Genomic DNA, 17,859 nt, shown 5'->3' with positions numbered 1-17,859 from the left:
CCTCCCCCACCGGGCCCCGCCCCCGCCCCCCGCCGCGGGGGGCCCCAGCTGTGCCGCCCCTTCCCCCAACGGGCGCCTCGTGGGGCACTAGGGGCCGGCCGGCCTCGGGGCTGTTTGGCAGCCCAGCCGGAAGGAGCCGTCACAAAGGAAACGCTGACAGCTCCTCCTCAGACCCTGTCATTACTCGCGCAGAGCCACGTGCTGTGGCTGCGAGGCCCGCCGGCAGCGAGCCTAGCCTGGGCGCTGGCGCTCCCAACTCGGCAGGTAACAGCAGTCACCCTCCCAGCCCTCCACGGCAGGGCCTAGGGGTCCGCGAGGGCGCTGGGTGCGGGCGGGGAGGAAGCCTGCTCAGGGCCTTGCCTCCTCTCCTGGGCAGCGCCTTCCTGTCATCCTCAAAGCCACCTCTTCCTTCCTCTGCAGCTCACCTTGCACTTGAAACCACGCCTGGAGCTGAGCCCACCCTAGGGAGCGCCCCTGCCCTGAGGAACATCCTACAGGAGGGAGGCAGGGGTGTGGCCTGGCTCATTCCCAGAGGCCAGGCCCCAATGCTCCCAGGCACAGGCCTGGACGTCCTGGAGACCCCAGAGACGGGCCAGTGCAGGGTCTGAGCTGGGAGGATGATGAGCACAGCCCAGATGGAAGCCCCGGAGCCGCCAGGCCAGCCTGTCCTGTATGACAGCCAACCCAGGGACCCTCCACAGCTCAGTCTGAATGAGGCCTTTGACCCACATCCCCCAGAACGGTTTGGCAGAATGGTGAGCGCCTCCCTGCTCTCTCTGACCGGCCCTGGTGGGTCCTCACTCAAAACTCCTGGGCCAGACAGCACCGTTGACACCCTGGCTGACACAGACATGTCCCTCTGAGGGAGAGGGGGGCCCAGGCTAAGGAGGAGGGTCAGGGGAGCGGTGACACCCGACCGTGGTGGGGTTGTATCCACAGGCCCGACCCTGACCAGCTGGCACAGCCCAGTAAGCACGATTCAACCAGGCCTGCAATGGGGGCTCAGAACCGAGCCGCTCTGTGTGGGGTGGGGTGTCAGGGAGGGCACATGGACCCCAGAGCAGGGTCCCCAGTCTTCTGTGGGCAGAGCCCTTCGTGGCGGGCTGCTCCAAGGAAACTCATGCCCGTGGCTAGCACTCACATACAGCCCACCCAAAGGGACCCATATTTGACAGTGGACCGGGAAGCCTCGGGTCACATCCTTGTCTCCTCCCCGCCAATCTCTGGGGACCGAGGGGCAGGCTGGCACGGCCGTGCCCCGTGCACACACGAACGACGCTGGCTGGAGCTTGCGGGTGAGGAGTACCGGGGTCTTTAGGTCCTTGAGCTGGTTTCGCAGCTGGAAGAGCTCAGTGGAGGTCAGCAGGATGGTGTTGAGGGTGTGGACCATGGTTGAGGCGAACGTGAGGTCCTCCTCCCGGAGCAAGATGTCCGCCATCGAGTGGAAGATGCTCTCCGCGTGCAGCAGGAGGCAGAGCTGCCTGGGGGGGGGCGAGGGGGAAGATGCTCTCCATGTGCAGCAGGAGGCAGAGCCTTCTGGACCTGTGGCAGGACCCCCGGCTCCTGGGCCTCTGGGGGGCCAAGGGGGCCACTCACAGTAGAGCTGGGTCCATGGCTCCCGGGCACTCCAGAGTCCCACAGGCTGTGTTTATCCCGCCACCCCAGGCCAGAATGTGAAATCCCAAGAAAGACAGCTTGGGGGATAAGGCGCGGGCTTTCTGGGAAGGAGTCTCCATTTTATAAAAGGGAAAACTGGGAACCCAGAGAACAGAGGAAGAAAGCAGTTTCCCCCGGGTCTCTGGACCAAGGTGATGTCAACAGTGACACCAGGTCTCAAGGACAGGGCTCGGGGAAGCCTATTGACCTCCCTGGTTTGCCAGCTGCCCACAGAAGCCTGGCCTTGTGGGGACAAGCAGGCCTTTCTGTCGGGAGTCGAGGAATCTCACGGCTTCTGGAAGTGAGAAGAGCAAACCCAGGAGTTGGCAAAGGCTGGTAAGAAGGGTGGGGTGTGGCCCCTGAGCCCTGCCTGTTGGGGGCCGGTGCCAGCATGGTGCCCCCTTTCCTGTCTCTCATCCAGGGTCAGTGTCTGTCTGCCTGACTCCTGGTCTTTTCTCAGGCCTCAGGCTTGTGTGAACAGGGGTCTGAGGCCTCAAAGGTGCTGAACAAAATGTGCCCCACTTGGAGCCAATGAGCCTCTAACATCTCTGCTTCTGGCCACTGAACATACACTAAACTCAGCATTATCAGGGTCTGGCTTCCTGCTTCCTTCCGAATACCAGCCACGCCCTGGGCCCAGACTGGAGAAGATTCTTCTCCGCCCCTGGCTCCAGAAAAATCCCAGAGCATTTGGTAACAGAGAGGCCAAACCACGAAGTGTAAAGAGCAGGCAGGCTGTCTCCAGCCTAGGCCCAGCTGGAACCAGCAGGCTGGGGCCAGAAACCACCAAAGAAATGGAAACAAAGCTGTTGGGGGGACGGGCCAGAGGGTGGGATGGGGAGGGCTCCGCCATCGTGGGGGCAGGTGGAGCGGGTGGAGGATGGGCCATGGCTCCGAGCCTAGGGCTCCTGATTCCTGACCAGCTGTGTGACCCAGTGTGTCTGTGGACAATTTCTCCACCTTCTAATTGGGGGTGACGTCTACCTGCACTGTTGGGGCGATTCGGAGGGCAGCTACCCAGACTCCTGACAGCCTGTGTGACGCGTGGTGCGTGGCGGACGGGACCCCTGGTTGGGTCCCGCGTTGGTACCACGGGTGGCCCTTTGGCAGAGCACTGACAGCGCTTCTGTCCCCTCGGGGCCCTCCCAGCCCGAGATGCGCCCCTCTCCAGGGCCATGGGAGAGAAGCAGGATAGGAGGGCAGGCCGGGAGGAAGGAGTGCTTTCTGACAAATGGTCACAAGTGACCGTCGTCCGCAGCTGCCGCCGTCTCCATGACGGGGGCCGACAGCTGAGGCTGCTGCCAGGCAGCGCTCCCCAGGGACCACGGGCCCAGGGGGGCCTGTGGCAGCCAGAGGATGGCCAGGGCAGGTGCAGAGAGACCAGTGAGGGGGTGGCGAGGAGTGGAGGCAGGGACCACGGCCTCCTGGCATCCCTAAGAAGCTGCGAGCGCAAGGAGGCCTCAGAAGGTCAGGACAGCAGAGTGCTGAGTACGTCCACGTCACCACCACGCCCTCCTCCTTGGGGCTTTCAGTCGCCTTCGGCTCCCTTTCTGGCTGGCACCCTTGGTGGCCGTGTCTGGCCCCGCGGATGTCTTCAAAGCTATTTCTAGATGAGCAGCTCCCACACACACCTCTCAAGCCCTGGTGGCCTCTGGATGGGCACTGCTCGCCTGGTGGCTGCCCTGCCTGCTTGACCAATAGGCCCTTCAGGCTTGGCGGGGCCACAGCACACCTCTTAGTTTCCCCCTCGACTCAGGCCCCCAGCCTTCAGGGGACATCACTGCCCATGCAGCTGCTGCAGCCCAAACCACTGAGTCCTCTGTGACCCTCAGGGGCCCTCTCACCAGGGCTCTGCCTTCAGCGCACGCCTACCTCCTGGCCCGTCTCAGCCATCCTGCCCAGGGCCACCGCTCAGCCCTCTCTTGCCTGCTCAATTCCAAGCCACCTTCTAATCAGACTCCCTGCTTCTTTTTTCACCCTCCGTGCCACTACTGGGGTGCTTCTTAAAAAGTGCTAAATTATGGACCTCCCTGGTGCTGCAGTGAATAAGAATCTGCCTGCCGATGCAGGGGACACAGGTTCAATCCCCAGTCCGGGAAGATTCCACATGCCGCAGACAGCTAGGCCCGTGCGCCACAACTACCAAAGCCAGCACGCTCTAGCGCCCTCAAGACACAAGTGCCCCTGGGTGGCAACTTCTGAAGTCCGTGCACCAAGAGTCTGCTCCACAATAAGAGAAGCCATCGCTATGAGAAGCCTGCGCACTGCAACTAGAGAGTAGCCCCGTTCTCTGCAACTAGAGAAGACCTGCATGCAGCAATGAAGACCCAGCATGACCGAAAATAAGGGGCCATTTTGCACAAAACCTGAGTTTGTGGTGTGACCCACACAGGCGGCCCAGCCTCCCTGACCTGGCCCCAGGCTCCCCCCGTGGGATCTGCTGAGCCAGCACCCCATGCACGCAGAGGGGCCTGGCCACACCTGCAGGGGAGGAGGGGCGGCTTCAGACCCAGGGACCAAGCTCCCTTCCCCACTCTGCCTCCTAGGAGCCCGTAGTGAGCGGGCCCGGCCGTCCCTCAGCGGGCCTGGCAGATGGCGGCCTCACAGGGCTGCTGCGTCATCACTTCTCCATGGAGCCCCCACCTGCTTGTGCTGCCTGCCGGGCCCTCAAGCAGAGCATCAATAATGGAACACAGCTTGTAAGCATTAAACATTTGCCCGTATTTTTTAATACCCACATTAACGTGCTATTCATGATGAGAAAATAGCTTGGAAAATACTTGGGGACAAGGCAGAGAGGTGGGGTGGGAGGGAGCCTGGGTGGGGTCTGGGAGGCCACAACCTGGAGGCCCCCTTAGGCCCGAGGAGAGCAGGGGTCCGCCTGCACTTGCCCCAGGGCGGCCCGCACTTGCCCTGGGGTGGCCTGCAGCGTGCGCACTGCCCCCTCTCCTCCAGCTGCCCACTGCGGCACGGACCGCTGTCCTGTGCTTCCAGGTCCAAGTTCCCGCGGGGGACCCTGTGTCACTCACAGGAGCTCTCAGGGGAGCACCCTACCTTCCGTCGGCTCTGAAACCCCTGGACACAAGAGGGACCGCCACTTTCCCTAAAGCACAGACAGAGGGGCGGCCTCAAAAGGCCAAGCCGGACGCCGGGCTGGGAAGGCTCAGGACCAGAGCTTGCCCGCCAGGGCCACACCACGCTTGCCGGGCTGGTGTGAGCCTTCTCACTGTCCCCCAAGCACAAACACCGGCCAAGCACCTGCCAGACTCTGCCCCTGAATGGCCCCAGCCATGGTGGGAGGTGCTGCCCTAGGTCCAGCCTGGCGCCCACCTACAGCCCCTGCTTCAGGTGACCATGGGCCAGAGTGGGCAGGAGGAAGACCTCAACTGGCCTGGCAGGGGCTGGAGAGGGCAGGTCGTGCCCCGAGGCCACGGGTCCTCGCTCTGTCCTGGTGTGGGAAGATCCCATGCGCCGCTTCTTTTCCAGGGACCGGGACCAAGCTGGGCAAGGCCAAGTCCTGGTGTGGGGACCAAGACCCTTCCCTGCCGGGCCGTGTGCAGAGAACGTGAGAAGAGGCCCTGCTCTTCCGGGGCTCATCCTGCAGGCCTGGGGGGGTGCATGGGGCAGGGTGCCTGGGGGAGGCCATCTTGGTAGTGGGGGTGCTGAAGGAGGGGGCCCAGTCCTTTTGGGATAGAGGGGGCTGGGGGCAGGCATGGGCTGGCACAGAGGAGGGGGGCATGGACGGTGGGGAAGCTGGGGGCCAGGCCCATGTGGAGGGGCAGGGGACCAGAGTAGCTCTTGTGGGGCAGGGGCCCAAGCATGGGCACTTTTCCTGAGGGAAGCATCCTGCTGCTTTTCCTGCTGGGAAATCTGAAGTCAGCCATGCGGCTTTGGGAGAAGACGGGAGACTTCTTCCCATGACCCCACTCCCCTGTGCCCTCCAAAAACAGGACCAGCGAAGTCACACTTCCCCACCCATGCTGTTAGCCAAGCCTTCCCAGGTCCCCGGGCTCCCTTCTGGTCTCCGTGGCGCCTGTCGCCAAGTCAGGGCATGTCGACGCCCCCGGCACCCAGCCCTGCCGGTTCTGACACCAAGCCTATTGCCCAGAGCTGGCTGGGAAGTGAAGTGAGCTCATCCTTTCTCAAGGGGCGCTGGGGGCGGCTGCCCGGCCCTCCCCTCCCTACTCCTTGCTCAGGCCTGGCTTTTTGTAGAAAAGCTGAAGCAGACAGTATGTTTGATCCATGAAGAGAGGGTGCTGGGTGAGCAAGCAGCCTGTAGGGCCCAGGAGTATCCCCCACCCAGGCTGACAGTGCCAGCTTTGGGACCAGCTGGTGGGCACAACTCATCCCACTGGCGAGTCAGCCCGGTTACTGGTAGGGGGACGTAGAACTGGCATCAGATGGATTCAAGAGAAGTTTAAGGGGAAATGGAGGCTGGAGGGCTTTCCCACTCTTGACTGTCCCGAGTTACTAGCTACCCCCACTGACAGGATGGCCACCAGCACATGGCACCAAAGAGCTGGCCTGGAGGGGAGACTCTGGACTCACCCCACTTGAGCAGAAGGGGACGCTGCTGCTGAGATGGGCATAATCGCGGGGGCTGCCTCCCACTCCCCCAGCCTTCCCCAGTCACCACTAATACAGTCTGTTCCTGCTTCAACCCTCGCTCGCCTCCCTGCTCACTGCCCCAAGACGAAGAGAGAACTCAAAACGAGCCTCAGCTGCCAGGCCCTGGGCCCAGCGGGTGTGCCACCGCTCCCTAGGGCCCCTACCTCCCGAGGAGTCAGGGGACCAGTCCTTCCCAGGCCCCTCCAGACCTCGAGGAATCGTGCTGTGTTAGTGCCACACGGGGGACAGGTGATGCCAGTGACTTCGTTCGGTGCCTCCTGTCTGGCTGGGCCCAACCAATGGTGTCCGATGCGGGCAGGTCTGTCCGCTGTCTCTGAGGCTGCCCTGAATGCTCACGGAGTCATCCTCTGCGTCCTCCACCAGTGCTGCCCGCCGGGTCCATCACGCCTCCGTCTCCAGCCGGCCATCCAGCCCACCCGGCACCCTGTGAGGGACTGGGCTGGGGGACCGCCCCTGTGAGCTCGGCTCTTCAGGGGGTGGTGTGGCCTGTGGCGGGCGGGGGGCGCGTTGGGCTGCGGGAGGTGAGCGGGCAGGCGTCCTGAGTCAGGCTCCCTGCGAGGCTGCATGTGGAGCCCGCCTTGGAGGAGCACTCAGGGCTGGCCAGTGGGCTTCGGGCAGACTGTCTCCCCAGAGCGCCCGCCTTCTGCCTCTAGCCTGGGTCCCCCTCTGATCTCCATCCCCAGCTGCTAGCACCCTGCATGGAGGGCTGGGTCCTCACTTCCTCTCCCTTTTGGCCCTAGGCCGTGTCCATGGCCCCTCGGCCCCAAGGCCAACGAAACAGGCTTTTGCCAGGAGCCCCACAGCCGTTAACTCTGAAGCGCGGCCTAATGTCGAGCACAGGGAACTCGGGGCCCAGAGTCATTCCCACAGGAAAGGGCCCTCCCGCCTGGTCCCTGCCCCTTGTCCCAACAGCTGGGATCCTTTAGGAATTTAAAGAGAAAGTGGCTCTCAGGTCACTGAGACATTCAGATGGGGGAGGAGGCCATGGGCTCCCTTCTGAAGTTTAGAGAGCTCCCTGCCTCCTCCCTTACAGCCCCCGGCTTCTCTTCCCTTCCAGCTCTTTGCTTCCCAAGTATGAAAGTTGTAAATCTGTTTTATTTATTTCAATCAATCCTCAGCAGTGTGCCCCTCAGGGCAGAGGCAGCCATGGTAACCCTGCCAACTCATGCCTTAAAAATTCATCATGTCTAATGCAGCCAATGTGTCTGATACACTGAGAAGTTTTTTTGGGGGGGGTGTGTGGTGGGAGGAGAGGGTATGAGGACTTGTTTTTCTGGGTCTTGCTGGGAGTCGGTGCAGTAGAGGTGAAGACAGAGGCAGATGGGGAGAGGCAGAGGGATGGGAAGGAAGGGGCTTTGGCCCACGCAGCTTGTTTGACCCTGTTCCAGAGGGTGTGGCAGGCTCTGGGGGCAGACGCCTGAACGGGGCTCATCCAGGGACCTTCTGAGAAGGCCTCCTTAGGGCGGGAGGGGCTGAGAAAACCAAGTGGTCTCCTGGAAGCGCCCAGGGCCTCTCTGGAGGCTCGGAGTTTGCTCCAGGGACCAGAGAGGGAGGGGCAGAGCCGGGAGAAGTCTGTCTGTCACTCAGTCGTGTCCAACTCTTGCACACCCATGGACTGCAGCCTGCCAGGCTCCTCTGTCCATGGGATTCTCCAGGCAAGAATATTGGGGTGGGTTGCCATTTCCTTCTCCAGGGGATCTTCCCAACCCAGGAATCGAACCCAGGTCTCCTGCATTGCACGTAGATTTTTTACCAACTGAGCTATGAGGGAAGCCCGGGAGAGGTGACCCCCATTCCCTCCTTCCTGCCCATCCCCAGGAGGGCAGCCAGTGCCACAAGACCCACTGGCCTGTTTCTCATGTGCCGCGGCAGCCTGCTCAAGCCAGGCCCCCATGTGCTCTAAGCGCCTCTGGCCCCCCCGACAGGCCTGTGCCGGCCCCTCCCCTGCCCGCCCGGCCTGTCCCACTATCTGCCTGCACCCCCAGGGCGCCGGGCCCCTGCCACTCCCTGAAGACGTCTCCTTTCTTGACCTCAGCTTCCTGAGGGAAGAAGCCCCATCGGGCAGGGCCGCTGGGGGCCATGGGGAGATGGGTACTTGCGGGCCAGAAGTTAACTGACAGGAGGGCAGGATGGCCTGGGTCACTTTGGTGTGGCATTCAGCTGGCACTGGGAACTGCGTGCTTGGGCACCCAGGGAGTCAGGCGGGCTGTGAACCACGTAGGGCTGACTTACAGACAACGTCCGAGTTTGTGTCCTAGAAAGGAGGCTGCACCTCGGTCCCACAGGGAGCTTGCCCTGAACATGGCTGGAGGCACGTCAGGTGGCAGGTGTGTGACCCCCTGCCGGAGGCTCTGGGGACACCACAGAAGGACGAGGAAGCCTCTGGGGGCTCTCTCTCCAGGCTCCAAGCCTCAAACCCTGGGAGATGAAGCCCATGGCTTCAGGACATTTCATATTTTGAGCCCTCCCGGGAAAAGAAAAGAAAGGGAAGGGCCGACGTGGGAAATCCTGTGGTCTCCATGACAATCAACTGCAGCCAGCCCTTGAGAGGGGCCTGGGCTCTGCCTCTCCCATCACAGGGATTCCCTTCAAGCTGAGTCACGGCTTCCTCAGCGTTGGCCCCACAGGACAGACGTCTGTGAGTGCTTCCTCCATATTAGGCCTGTCAGGTACCTAAAGCCCCTTTCACATGGGCCAGGAGTGGCTTTAGCCGTCCTCATCTGCGGAAAACGAGGGTGAGGGCCAGAGTCTTGCTGAGGTCCTATCTGGTTGGCCCCCCCTGGTGCCTGAGTGCTTTGCTGCTGCTTCGCCATTCACCTGGCTCACCCAGGGGCTCTGATGGGCTTTTTCTGGAAGACGGGATGGTTTTGTGGGAAGATGGAGGGCACCTTGGCTACAGGTATCACTAGGCCTTCTGATGGACTGGAGCCTGGTTTTCTCCAGAACCTTTCTGTGGCAGTTTACCAGCAAACCAGCTCCTCCCACTGCACCCCACCCTTGAGCTGCCTCTGCAGGTGGTGGGCACCTAGCAGCCACACGACCATTCCCGGCCCGCGGTGACCTGCGCCCACACTGAGTCTGCTCTGCTGGGGTGGTGGCCCGTCTCCAAGGGGTGGGGCAGGAGGCAGAGCTAAGGACCCCAGCGGGGATGAGGAAGGAACTCATGGGGGTGACCCCACCAGCAGGGCCCAGACCAGCTGCTGCCTGAGGTCCGGGAGGAGCAGGGGTCTCAGTCCGACAACTCCCATGCTCTGAGTCCAGGCGGAGTTGCTGGGGAAACAACCCTGAGTCCTGCAGGCCTGGGGGTCCCACGGGTGGACTGTCAAGAGAATTGCACAGGATGGTCCTCCCCTCTGAAGCCCTGCAAGCTCCTGCCCTTGTCAGGGGGCTCCCTCTGGACACATGGAGCCTCCCACTGAGGAGGGTCCCGCCTGGAAGAGGCTGCAGGCGCCTCAAGGTCAGCGCCCATCCAGCCTGGCATACTGCTTCCTGGCCCAGACCTGGCTGCCATCCACGCCCTGCCAGTGTCTAGACAGGCTCACGGAGGCCCTCAGAGACCAAGCGCTCCAAGAAACCGAAACCCAGGGCTGGTCCAAGCTGCACTGCCGGGGCCACGGTGCAGTCGAATCCCTGACCCAGAGTTCACGTTTCCTTCCGCCGGACAGTCAACTGGGTGTCACCTGCAGGACAGACCTCTCCTCCTGGGCTAGGCCCTCTTTCCACCTGAGGGCTCCAGCTCCCTGTGACCAGAATGCCTAAGGCACATAGACCTCATGACACGTGCCCTTAATCATCAGGGCCCCTTGAGGTGGAGGGAATAGGTAAGGGAAGGCGTTGCTGAATCGCTGACACTTTTCCCCTCAAACGGTGGGGGCGACCTTCTGAGCAGTGAGGCAGCAGGTACAGAAGTGCTGGGAGTTGGGGGCCCGAAGGCCCGCTCCATTGTCCCCAGGGAATGGCTTTGGGCGCCCCCTGCCCCACCAGCCTTCCTGTTAGCAAGCTGCTCTGTTCACACTTTCCTCTACTCCATCCCGTTCTTCCCAAACTAGTCCTTCGCTCCAGGCTGAGGATCACTCCCTGTTGCTTGGTGAGGCGACCACAAGCACCTACAGACAGCAAGCGCCTCCTTTCCCCCTTAGTCACCCTGGGCCGGGACACAGAGGCCTGAGTGTCCCCCTACGCTGCCCCTCTCAACGCCGCCACCAGACTTGGGCCCAGCAGCCCGGTGCCCACACGGTCACCCCACCCAGGCCAGAATGTCCCCCTCCTTAAATTCTTCACCCGAACGGGCTGCCCTCGTGGTGTGGGTCCCAGGCAACCACAGTGATCCACTTGTATCTCACATTCCCATGGTGATCCTCTAAGGATGTGCCTTGAAGGGTTCCCATCTTCCCTGGTGGCAGCCTCAGTGTCCGGCCCGTGGGCGCCATATGTACCTCCTGTCTCAGTGTCCTGGCCCAGCCAGAAGGTCACACAGTGACCCTCCAGAACCAGGAGGCCCTCCATGTCAGAAACAGCCCCTTACTGAGAGAGCCCTGAACCCGGCTGCACACTGGAGTCACCCAAAGACCGTCCGGGACTCCAGGAGTAGGTGATGTGCATCCCTAACAGGCTTCCCGGTGAGGACTGAGAACCGTCGCCCTGAACTGCTGCCAGCCCGGCGATGCTGCTCTCCGTGGGTAGTTGTTTCACGGCCCCGGCAAAGGGCTGCAGAGCCTGGGCCTGGCTCAGAGCTTTGGCTGCTCTCCTTCTCCGACTGCTCCCCACCCATCCAGGGCCTGCGTCCTAGCTTCCCCTGAGTTTCTGCCTTGTCCCCGCCTTAGGGTCCCAGGTCCTATGTGCACAGCCCTGACTTGCTCCATTGGAAGGGTGCAAGGGAGCTAAGCCCTCTGGCCTGGACAGCGCGGCCTGCCCTCAGTCCCAGCCTGGCAGCCCCGGGGATGGGTGTGGGGGAAGCACAGTGCTCCCCTGGGTCCCCGCCTGGCAGCCCTGGGGATTGGGGTCGGGGGAGGCACAGCGCTCCCCTGGGTCCCAGCCTCAGAGGCCCCGGAGGGAAGCACAGCGCTCCTCTTCCCCGCATGCACCTCTCCCGCCTTCCTGGCCACATCTGGCTTCCGCAGGAGAGAAGCTTCTCCAAGGAGCTGGAACCTTTAGTGCCTTTCTGGCCTTCCAATCTTTCGTCTGGGAGTTTTACGGAATTTTACGATCTGAGATCATTTTCTGTAGCTCTTCACAAGTGCCCACTTAAAGGGCACTGAGATAAACGTCAGAACAGACTGGGAAGTGAAACGCTAATACCCACTGCTGGTAACAAAGAGCAAATATCAGAGCAGCCTTGGCGCTTGAGTCTCTTGGACAATGGGAAGAGATCAGAGTGAAAGGGCTGGGAGGATGGCAGGGTCACAGCCGAAGGGATGGGACAAAGAGAGTGTGGAGGGGACTGCTTCAGTTCTCTGTGGCCAAATGCAAAGGGGGTTTCTCTTCCCCCCTCCACCCGCTGTCAGGAGGCTGCAAAAATTTCTTTTGTGATCAGTCATTTTCAGGGAAATTTAAGATGCATGAAATAGGCTTTTCATCCGAATGTCCCTTTCCAGCCTAGGAGATCTTTATGGGATTAAGCACATGAGAATGAGAAAGGGCTCCAGACAGGACGGTGTCCTGCAGGTGCCTGAGGAGTCCCAGGTCTCGGGTACAGAAGAGACAGCCCCATGCCTTCCCCCGCAGTGTGTCAGCCAAGGGGTCTGCCTCATCACAACACTGCCCACAGACCACGGTCTGGAAGCTGCACAGAGAAACGGGCGATGGAGTTCAACCCCGAAATGGCAGCCTTGATCAGGGAGAGGTGACCCTGAGCCGGCCCGCTGCGGCCTGAAGAAGAGAGGGCAGTGTCCTGAAGAGTTCGGGATCTGGATGGATTCGCTTGTCAAATGACGGCTGATGTGTCAGGGAACACAGGGCAAGCTGCAGAACGACTCTGAGTCTGGAACCCTCTGCCAGAAAACCACAACTTTCACCACAGCCAAACAGAATCACACGTTTGTAAACGCAAAGACAAGTTTTGGGAGGAGGTACATGAAACAGAAAGCAGAGGCTACTTGTGGGGAAGGAAGGAGTGGGGAGGGTCTCTCACATTTCACACTACATTCTTCTGCGTTATTTCCATTTTTATCTTACATGAGTTAAAATGTCTTTTAAAACAATACAGAAATCACTTAGAAACCTACATGTTTGGGGATCGTCGTGGACCCCCTCGTGGAGATCTTGGAGGCGGAGCAGTGAGATTTAACAATGGAAACAAGCACAGCACAGATGAGAGGATCAACAGCCGGGAAATGGTATTTTTAGCCACGGTGGCTCTTTGCTTCAAAGGCGTAGGTTTCATATAAAACCAGGCAAACCTCCTACATAGTCTGCCTGTTTGCAAGGAGTGATTAGCATAATACTCCTCGCATGAGAAGACGCCTGGCTCCACTCTGAGGCAGGAGTGCCTACTACGGGGTGGCTTCTCCTGAAATAGAGTCTGAGCAGAAGAGCAAAGTCTTATCAACGGAGACGAAGGCCCGGCCTCCCACCAACGCTGGAAAGCCGCCTCCACCCCAGGGCCTGGGGCTGGTGGGTGAGATGCAGCCAGGTCAGGGGAGATCTGAGACTGCAGCCTTGCATGGGAGCCTCCCTCCTGTGCGGCTATTTAAGTCACGTGTGCCTCGTGTAAGCACCTTCCGATTTCAAGAATGGAAGGTCTGGGGACCACCTTTCTAGATGCCCCTTCTGAGGGGGAGGCCAGAGCCAGGTCAGGGCTGCGGAAGGCGGGGGGGCTGAGGAGATGGCCAGCAGGGGCCGGGGCCCAGGGCACTCACGCCTGTCCAGGCCCATCCATCCTGCTTCCCTCTCTGGCCTCTCCTCCCCGAGCCAGGCGCCCCACTCTGCAGCCACTATGCCTGGCCTGTAGGCGCATCTTTGATGGCTGTCTTTCCTCTCCTAGGAGCCCCCCCGCTGGCTCAGAAAGACTAAGCATGTAAAGGGATGCCTGAATGTTTCTCCCAACACCACAAAAATGAAACAGAAGCTGTGACCTTCCCAGACCTCTGGAATCACAGATCCCCGTCTCGGGATCTGGGCTGGGGATGGGTATCATCGGGCAGCTGCCCTATGCCAGCAGGCCAGGCACCCCATCCTGGGGGGAGTGTGCCCTCGGACCGCGTGACGGGGCTGGGGCAGGACGTGGCACTGCTGCTGCTACCGCAGGCGCCGCTGGCAGGAGACAGGGCAGAGGACCGCAGGGGAGGGGATGGGGGCACAGTCCTTTCTCCCTCCTGCTCCCCGCAGGGTCTTCCTGCAGAGGGTCAGGGGACTGGGAAATACTCACAGGCGGGGTGCACAGCTGAAGACCTGAGAAAGCAATTACCATGCTACTTGGGGGTGCCAGGAGAAGCAGAAGGAACTGGATTAGGGTGGTGGCTCAGGCTTGAAGGGTAGGAAGGAAGTGAGGTAATCCCAGGAACCTGCCAACTGCTCAGGCCAGGGGCTACTGGCAGAGAGGGGCGGGAGGCCCCTCGGGAGTGGGCTCGAAGGAGGCAGGCCAGTCTGTCAGGAAGGGGATCAGCTCCCGTAGGAGGCAGGGAGAGGCTGACTCCTCTCTGGGGACAGATAAGGCAAGCTGGCTGAGCTCACAGACACCTGGGACTAGCTGCCTGACAGAGCCGCACGCGTCACGGCAGGGACGTCTGGGTATCAAGAAGGTCTGAGACTCAGTTCAGGTTATTTGCTCACACTGCCGGCCCCAGGACCACTGAACCTTCCAGAACGGTGTAACGGCCATGTCCCTTGTCAAGCAAGCTTCCTGAGCCGCTCCTTAACCACCCTCTGGTGTCTGAGGGTGCCAACGGTGCAGCTGGAGATGGACAGTGAGCGTCCCCATCACCGCGAGCCCTGGGCCCCACTTCCCTGCCGTTCACGGAAGCGTGGGGAGTGGGGCTCTGGGAACTCAGGCAGTCCCCCGGCTCGGTGCCACCCACCCCAGCGTGGCCATATGTCGGGGTGTCTCTCAGCACTTGCGCACACCCACAGCAGGTGCAGAGGGCCTTCTGAGCCTGCCCGGGGCCCCACGGGGGCCCACGCTCTGGCCCTGGGCTTCTGAGCACACTTTTCCTACACAGCACCTTCTCCTACCACCTCCCCGCCATCGAGTGCCTTATTTTCCATGGCTCAGGGACGCCGCCTCTCTTTCCAGAAACTTCCCTGGACCCCTCCCTCCATGCTGGGCACCCCCCCCACCATGTGCTCCCACAGAGCATCACTGCTGCTCAAGTTTGGGGCCCCCCGGGAGGGCACTGGGACCCCGTCTCTGAGGCCTGCTCGGTGATGAGTGGAGGCTGGCACAGCAGCAGCAGCCCCTCCGGAGCGGGGCGGGGAGCTGAGGACTCTGATCCACGCTCACGGGGGGCGGGGGGGATGCGAGCGCTTGCTCCCGGCAGTCCATTCAGAGATGACGACTCTTGCCTGGCCTGACAGCTGTGGCCTCATTTCCAGGGCTCTACCCGGCTCCTTAATTTTACCCACTTGGTATTTTCATTCCTGAAGCGCTGGGGGATGGAGAGGGAGTGGGGTAGGGGAGGTGTGGAGAGCGGAAGGGCTGAGCGCCTGGGGCCGGCGGACTCGGGCACGGGGGGCAGTTCAGGGGGGAAGCACGGGGTGAGGAGGGCCAAAGCGCTGGCTTTTTTTTTTTAATTTTCAAAAGGAGAAACAACAACAACAAAAAGCCAGCTCCCAAATCCTGCCCCGATTTTCCTCAGTAAGCGCTTTCAGCAAGGTCGCAAATGCACTGGCTCCAAGCCACCTCTCAGGCAGCCCTAAAAGCTAGCTCTTGCCGCAGCTTCAGCTGAGCCTGAGCACAGGGACAGCTAGGGCAGTTTTATGCTCCGAGAAAACATAAGATCCAGGTCGCAGCTTCTTGGCTCTGCTGGAGTTGCCGGGCACCACCTCCCCGCAGGCCCAGACCTGTGGGCCCCATCGAGCCTGCCGTTTCCTCCAGAGCAGGAGCCACGGCACCGGGGTTCATATTTCTTAGTCACTTGTCTGCTGTGTCACTGGACTGCCACCTGGGTGAAGGCAGGAGCGTGTTCCCAGGGCTGGCTCGGGGGCTGGTACGCTGAGGTCGCCCCAGGACCAGCCCCGGAAGAAGGCGTGCACCTGTGACCCTGCCGCCACCTGGGTGAGCCTGTGCTCCTCCCTGCCCGTCCCACAACGCTCCTGCCCACCACGACCCGAGGGTGCCCCCCGTGGACCACGGGGGCTAGGTCTGTAGCGGCCTAGCCCGGGCGTGGCGCAGGGCAGAGCCCGAGTCCCCTCCTGTGTGAGAGGCCTTGGTTGGCCCTCAAGGCCCCTCCTGGGCGCCAAACTGAGCCCCAAGACCAAACTGAGGTGCCCCTCGTCCCCTGAGTCGTGGCCTGGGGCCAGCACGCTGGGGCCCAGGTGGGGAGCAGCATGAGCAGCCTTGCTGGGGGCAGGGCTGGGTCTGAGTCAGGGACACAGCAGCACACGGCAGACAGGCCAGCCTCTGGCCCTGCAGCGCTGCGAATGCGGCCACAGAAAAGGGGCCAGACCAGCTGGAGGCGCGACCCGCCCCCGCCCACCTGCCCCCCATGGTGGTCTCCAGGAAGGTCAAAGGGACACAGACGGCTCCCCACCCCCACGGCTGCGCAATTAGGCTGCAGGCAGAGGGGAGGGGGTCCCTTCTTCCACCGCCGCCCTGGAGGGCCCTCGGTGTCGCCTGCTTCATACACCTTTCCAGGAAGCACTGAGGCTGACCACAGAGCGGACGCCGGCTGGGTCTCCTGTCCACAGCCTGGGGTTCTGGTTCCAGAACCAATTTTCCACAAGCAGCAGCCCCTCTTCCCCATGGGAGTGGGGCACAGGCCCGGGTCCTGAGACCCCAGCCCGGCATGGGGCTGATGGGGAGGAGAGGCCTAGGCCTGAGGAGGGCCAGGGGACGCCTGCTTCGGGCTTGCCAGTCTGTGTCCCGACTGCAACCGAGTCCCGACGGGCAAGGCGTGGGGGTGGGGACAGAGGAGGGGAGGCCACTGGGGGACAAGTCTTAGTCTTAGTCTGCTCTGCAGCTTTCTTGCCTACGCTTCTCTAGAAAACAAGAGACAGCGACAGTCAGCCACAGAGCGCCTGCTTTCCAGGAGCCAAGCCCAAGGGAGCAGCCGCGGATGGCACTGGAGGAGCCAGGGGCTGGGAACGGGGGAGCGGGAGTGCCAGGCCCCCAGCCCCGGCTCCCTGATGGACATGCAGAGAGGAAGGGAGCTTCATCGCAAGGACCCTCACTGTCACCACCAGGACCTCCCGCACAATCACCAGGTACAAGACACTCCCCGGAGCACCGTCTTGTGGGGACACGTAACCTCCCAGGAACTGGCAGGAGACCATGGTGGCCACTATCTCCACTTTCACATAGGAGAATGATGCTCAGCTGAGCAGCGGCAGGCCCTTTCCTCTGGACAGCGTTCCGCTCTGCTCCGCCCCACCCAGGGGCCCATGACCCTGCAGGGCACAGCCAGCAGATGGAGTGAGACACAGGGGCCACCTCCCTGCCAACAAGTGAGACCAACGCAGAGAGGCTGAGAGGAGAGATGGCATCACAGGGAGATGCCACGTTCCCGGGCCTTGCAGCCCGCGCCTCGGCCGGACTCTAAGGGCCAGGCAAGGCCCCTTGTCGTACTGGTGCTGTGACCCCAAGAGTGCCGCCGACTGTAGTTACGTCTAAGTGGCTCTACCCGGAAGCCCTGGGGTCCAGCTGACGGGGGGACGGAAAGAAGGTGGCCTCCGAGACCCTGTCCAGCGCGCAGCTCTAATGCCTCTGGGCTTTAGGCGGATTGTACCCGGAGTCCAGCGCGCTGGGAATGCTTACCAGACACGGGCAGCTCCAGGGTTGGTTCTCACGAGCTCCTAATCCCCTGAGAAAAGCACCACAAACCGTAAAAAGTGCTGAGAAGCAAAACGTGTCACCTGAACTACATTAGAAATAAAGAACTTCTGTTCATCAGAGACACTTTTAAGGGGGCGATAAGGCAAACCGCAAAGCAGGAGATAATTACAGTACACACGCTGGAGAGAGACTTGAATTCAGAACGTATAAAGAATTTCCACAAATCAATAAGAAACTCACCAGAAACCCAACAGGGAAATGATTTAAACAGGCTCATTGCAAAAGAGGATATCCAGAAGGCAAAAAAGTGATGAGAAGTTCTTTAGCTTCATTGGTCTTCAGGGAAATGAAAATTAAAAGCACAAGGTGAGGGGAATTCCCTGGTGGTCCACGGGTTAGGACTCTGCGCTTCCAGTGAAGGGACCACTGGATTCAACCCCTGGTGGGGGAACTAAGATGCTGCAAGCCAAGCAGTATGGCCAAAAGCCAAACAAACGAAAGCCCATCAGGTGATACCACCACAAGCCTATCAGCACGGCTAAAAGCAAAATGATGATACAAGTGTTGGTGAGGATGTGAGCAACAAAAGCTCTCACATATCCTGGATACAAGCGGAGACCGGTGCAGCTAGGACAGCTATCTGTCAG

General features: G+C 61.2%; 1 protein-coding gene and 1 long non-coding RNA gene across 3 annotated transcripts in view; one reads left to right on the top strand and one right to left on the bottom strand.

Annotated features, from left to right (window-relative positions):
- Positions 1–17,859, bottom strand: part of VAC14 (VAC14 component of PIKFYVE complex) — a 76,521-nt gene that overhangs the window by 8,114 nt on the left and 50,548 nt on the right. For both annotated transcript variants that reach the window (XM_025268363.3, XM_006041974.4), the window contains exon 15: positions 1,307–1,481. In XM_025268363.3, the coding sequence (XP_025124148.3) occupies positions 1,307–1,481 (175 nt within the window). The remainder of the gene's footprint in view (positions 1–1,306; positions 1,482–17,859) is intronic.
- On the top strand, positions 39–6,804 carry LOC112580182. The gene is made up of 3 exons (XR_003104430.3): positions 39–755; positions 5,143–5,221; positions 6,147–6,804. It is a non-coding gene; the product is annotated as an uncharacterized LOC112580182 (long non-coding RNA).

The sequence above is a fragment of the Bubalus bubalis genome, chromosome 18 (genome assembly GCF_019923935.1).
Source record: "Bubalus bubalis isolate 160015118507 breed Murrah chromosome 18, NDDB_SH_1, whole genome shotgun sequence".
NCBI classification, from domain to species: Eukaryota; Metazoa; Chordata; class Mammalia; order Artiodactyla; family Bovidae; genus Bubalus; species Bubalus bubalis.
The sequence above is the reverse complement of the archived record's forward strand: the minus strand, read 5'-3'. Positions and strand labels throughout refer to the sequence as shown.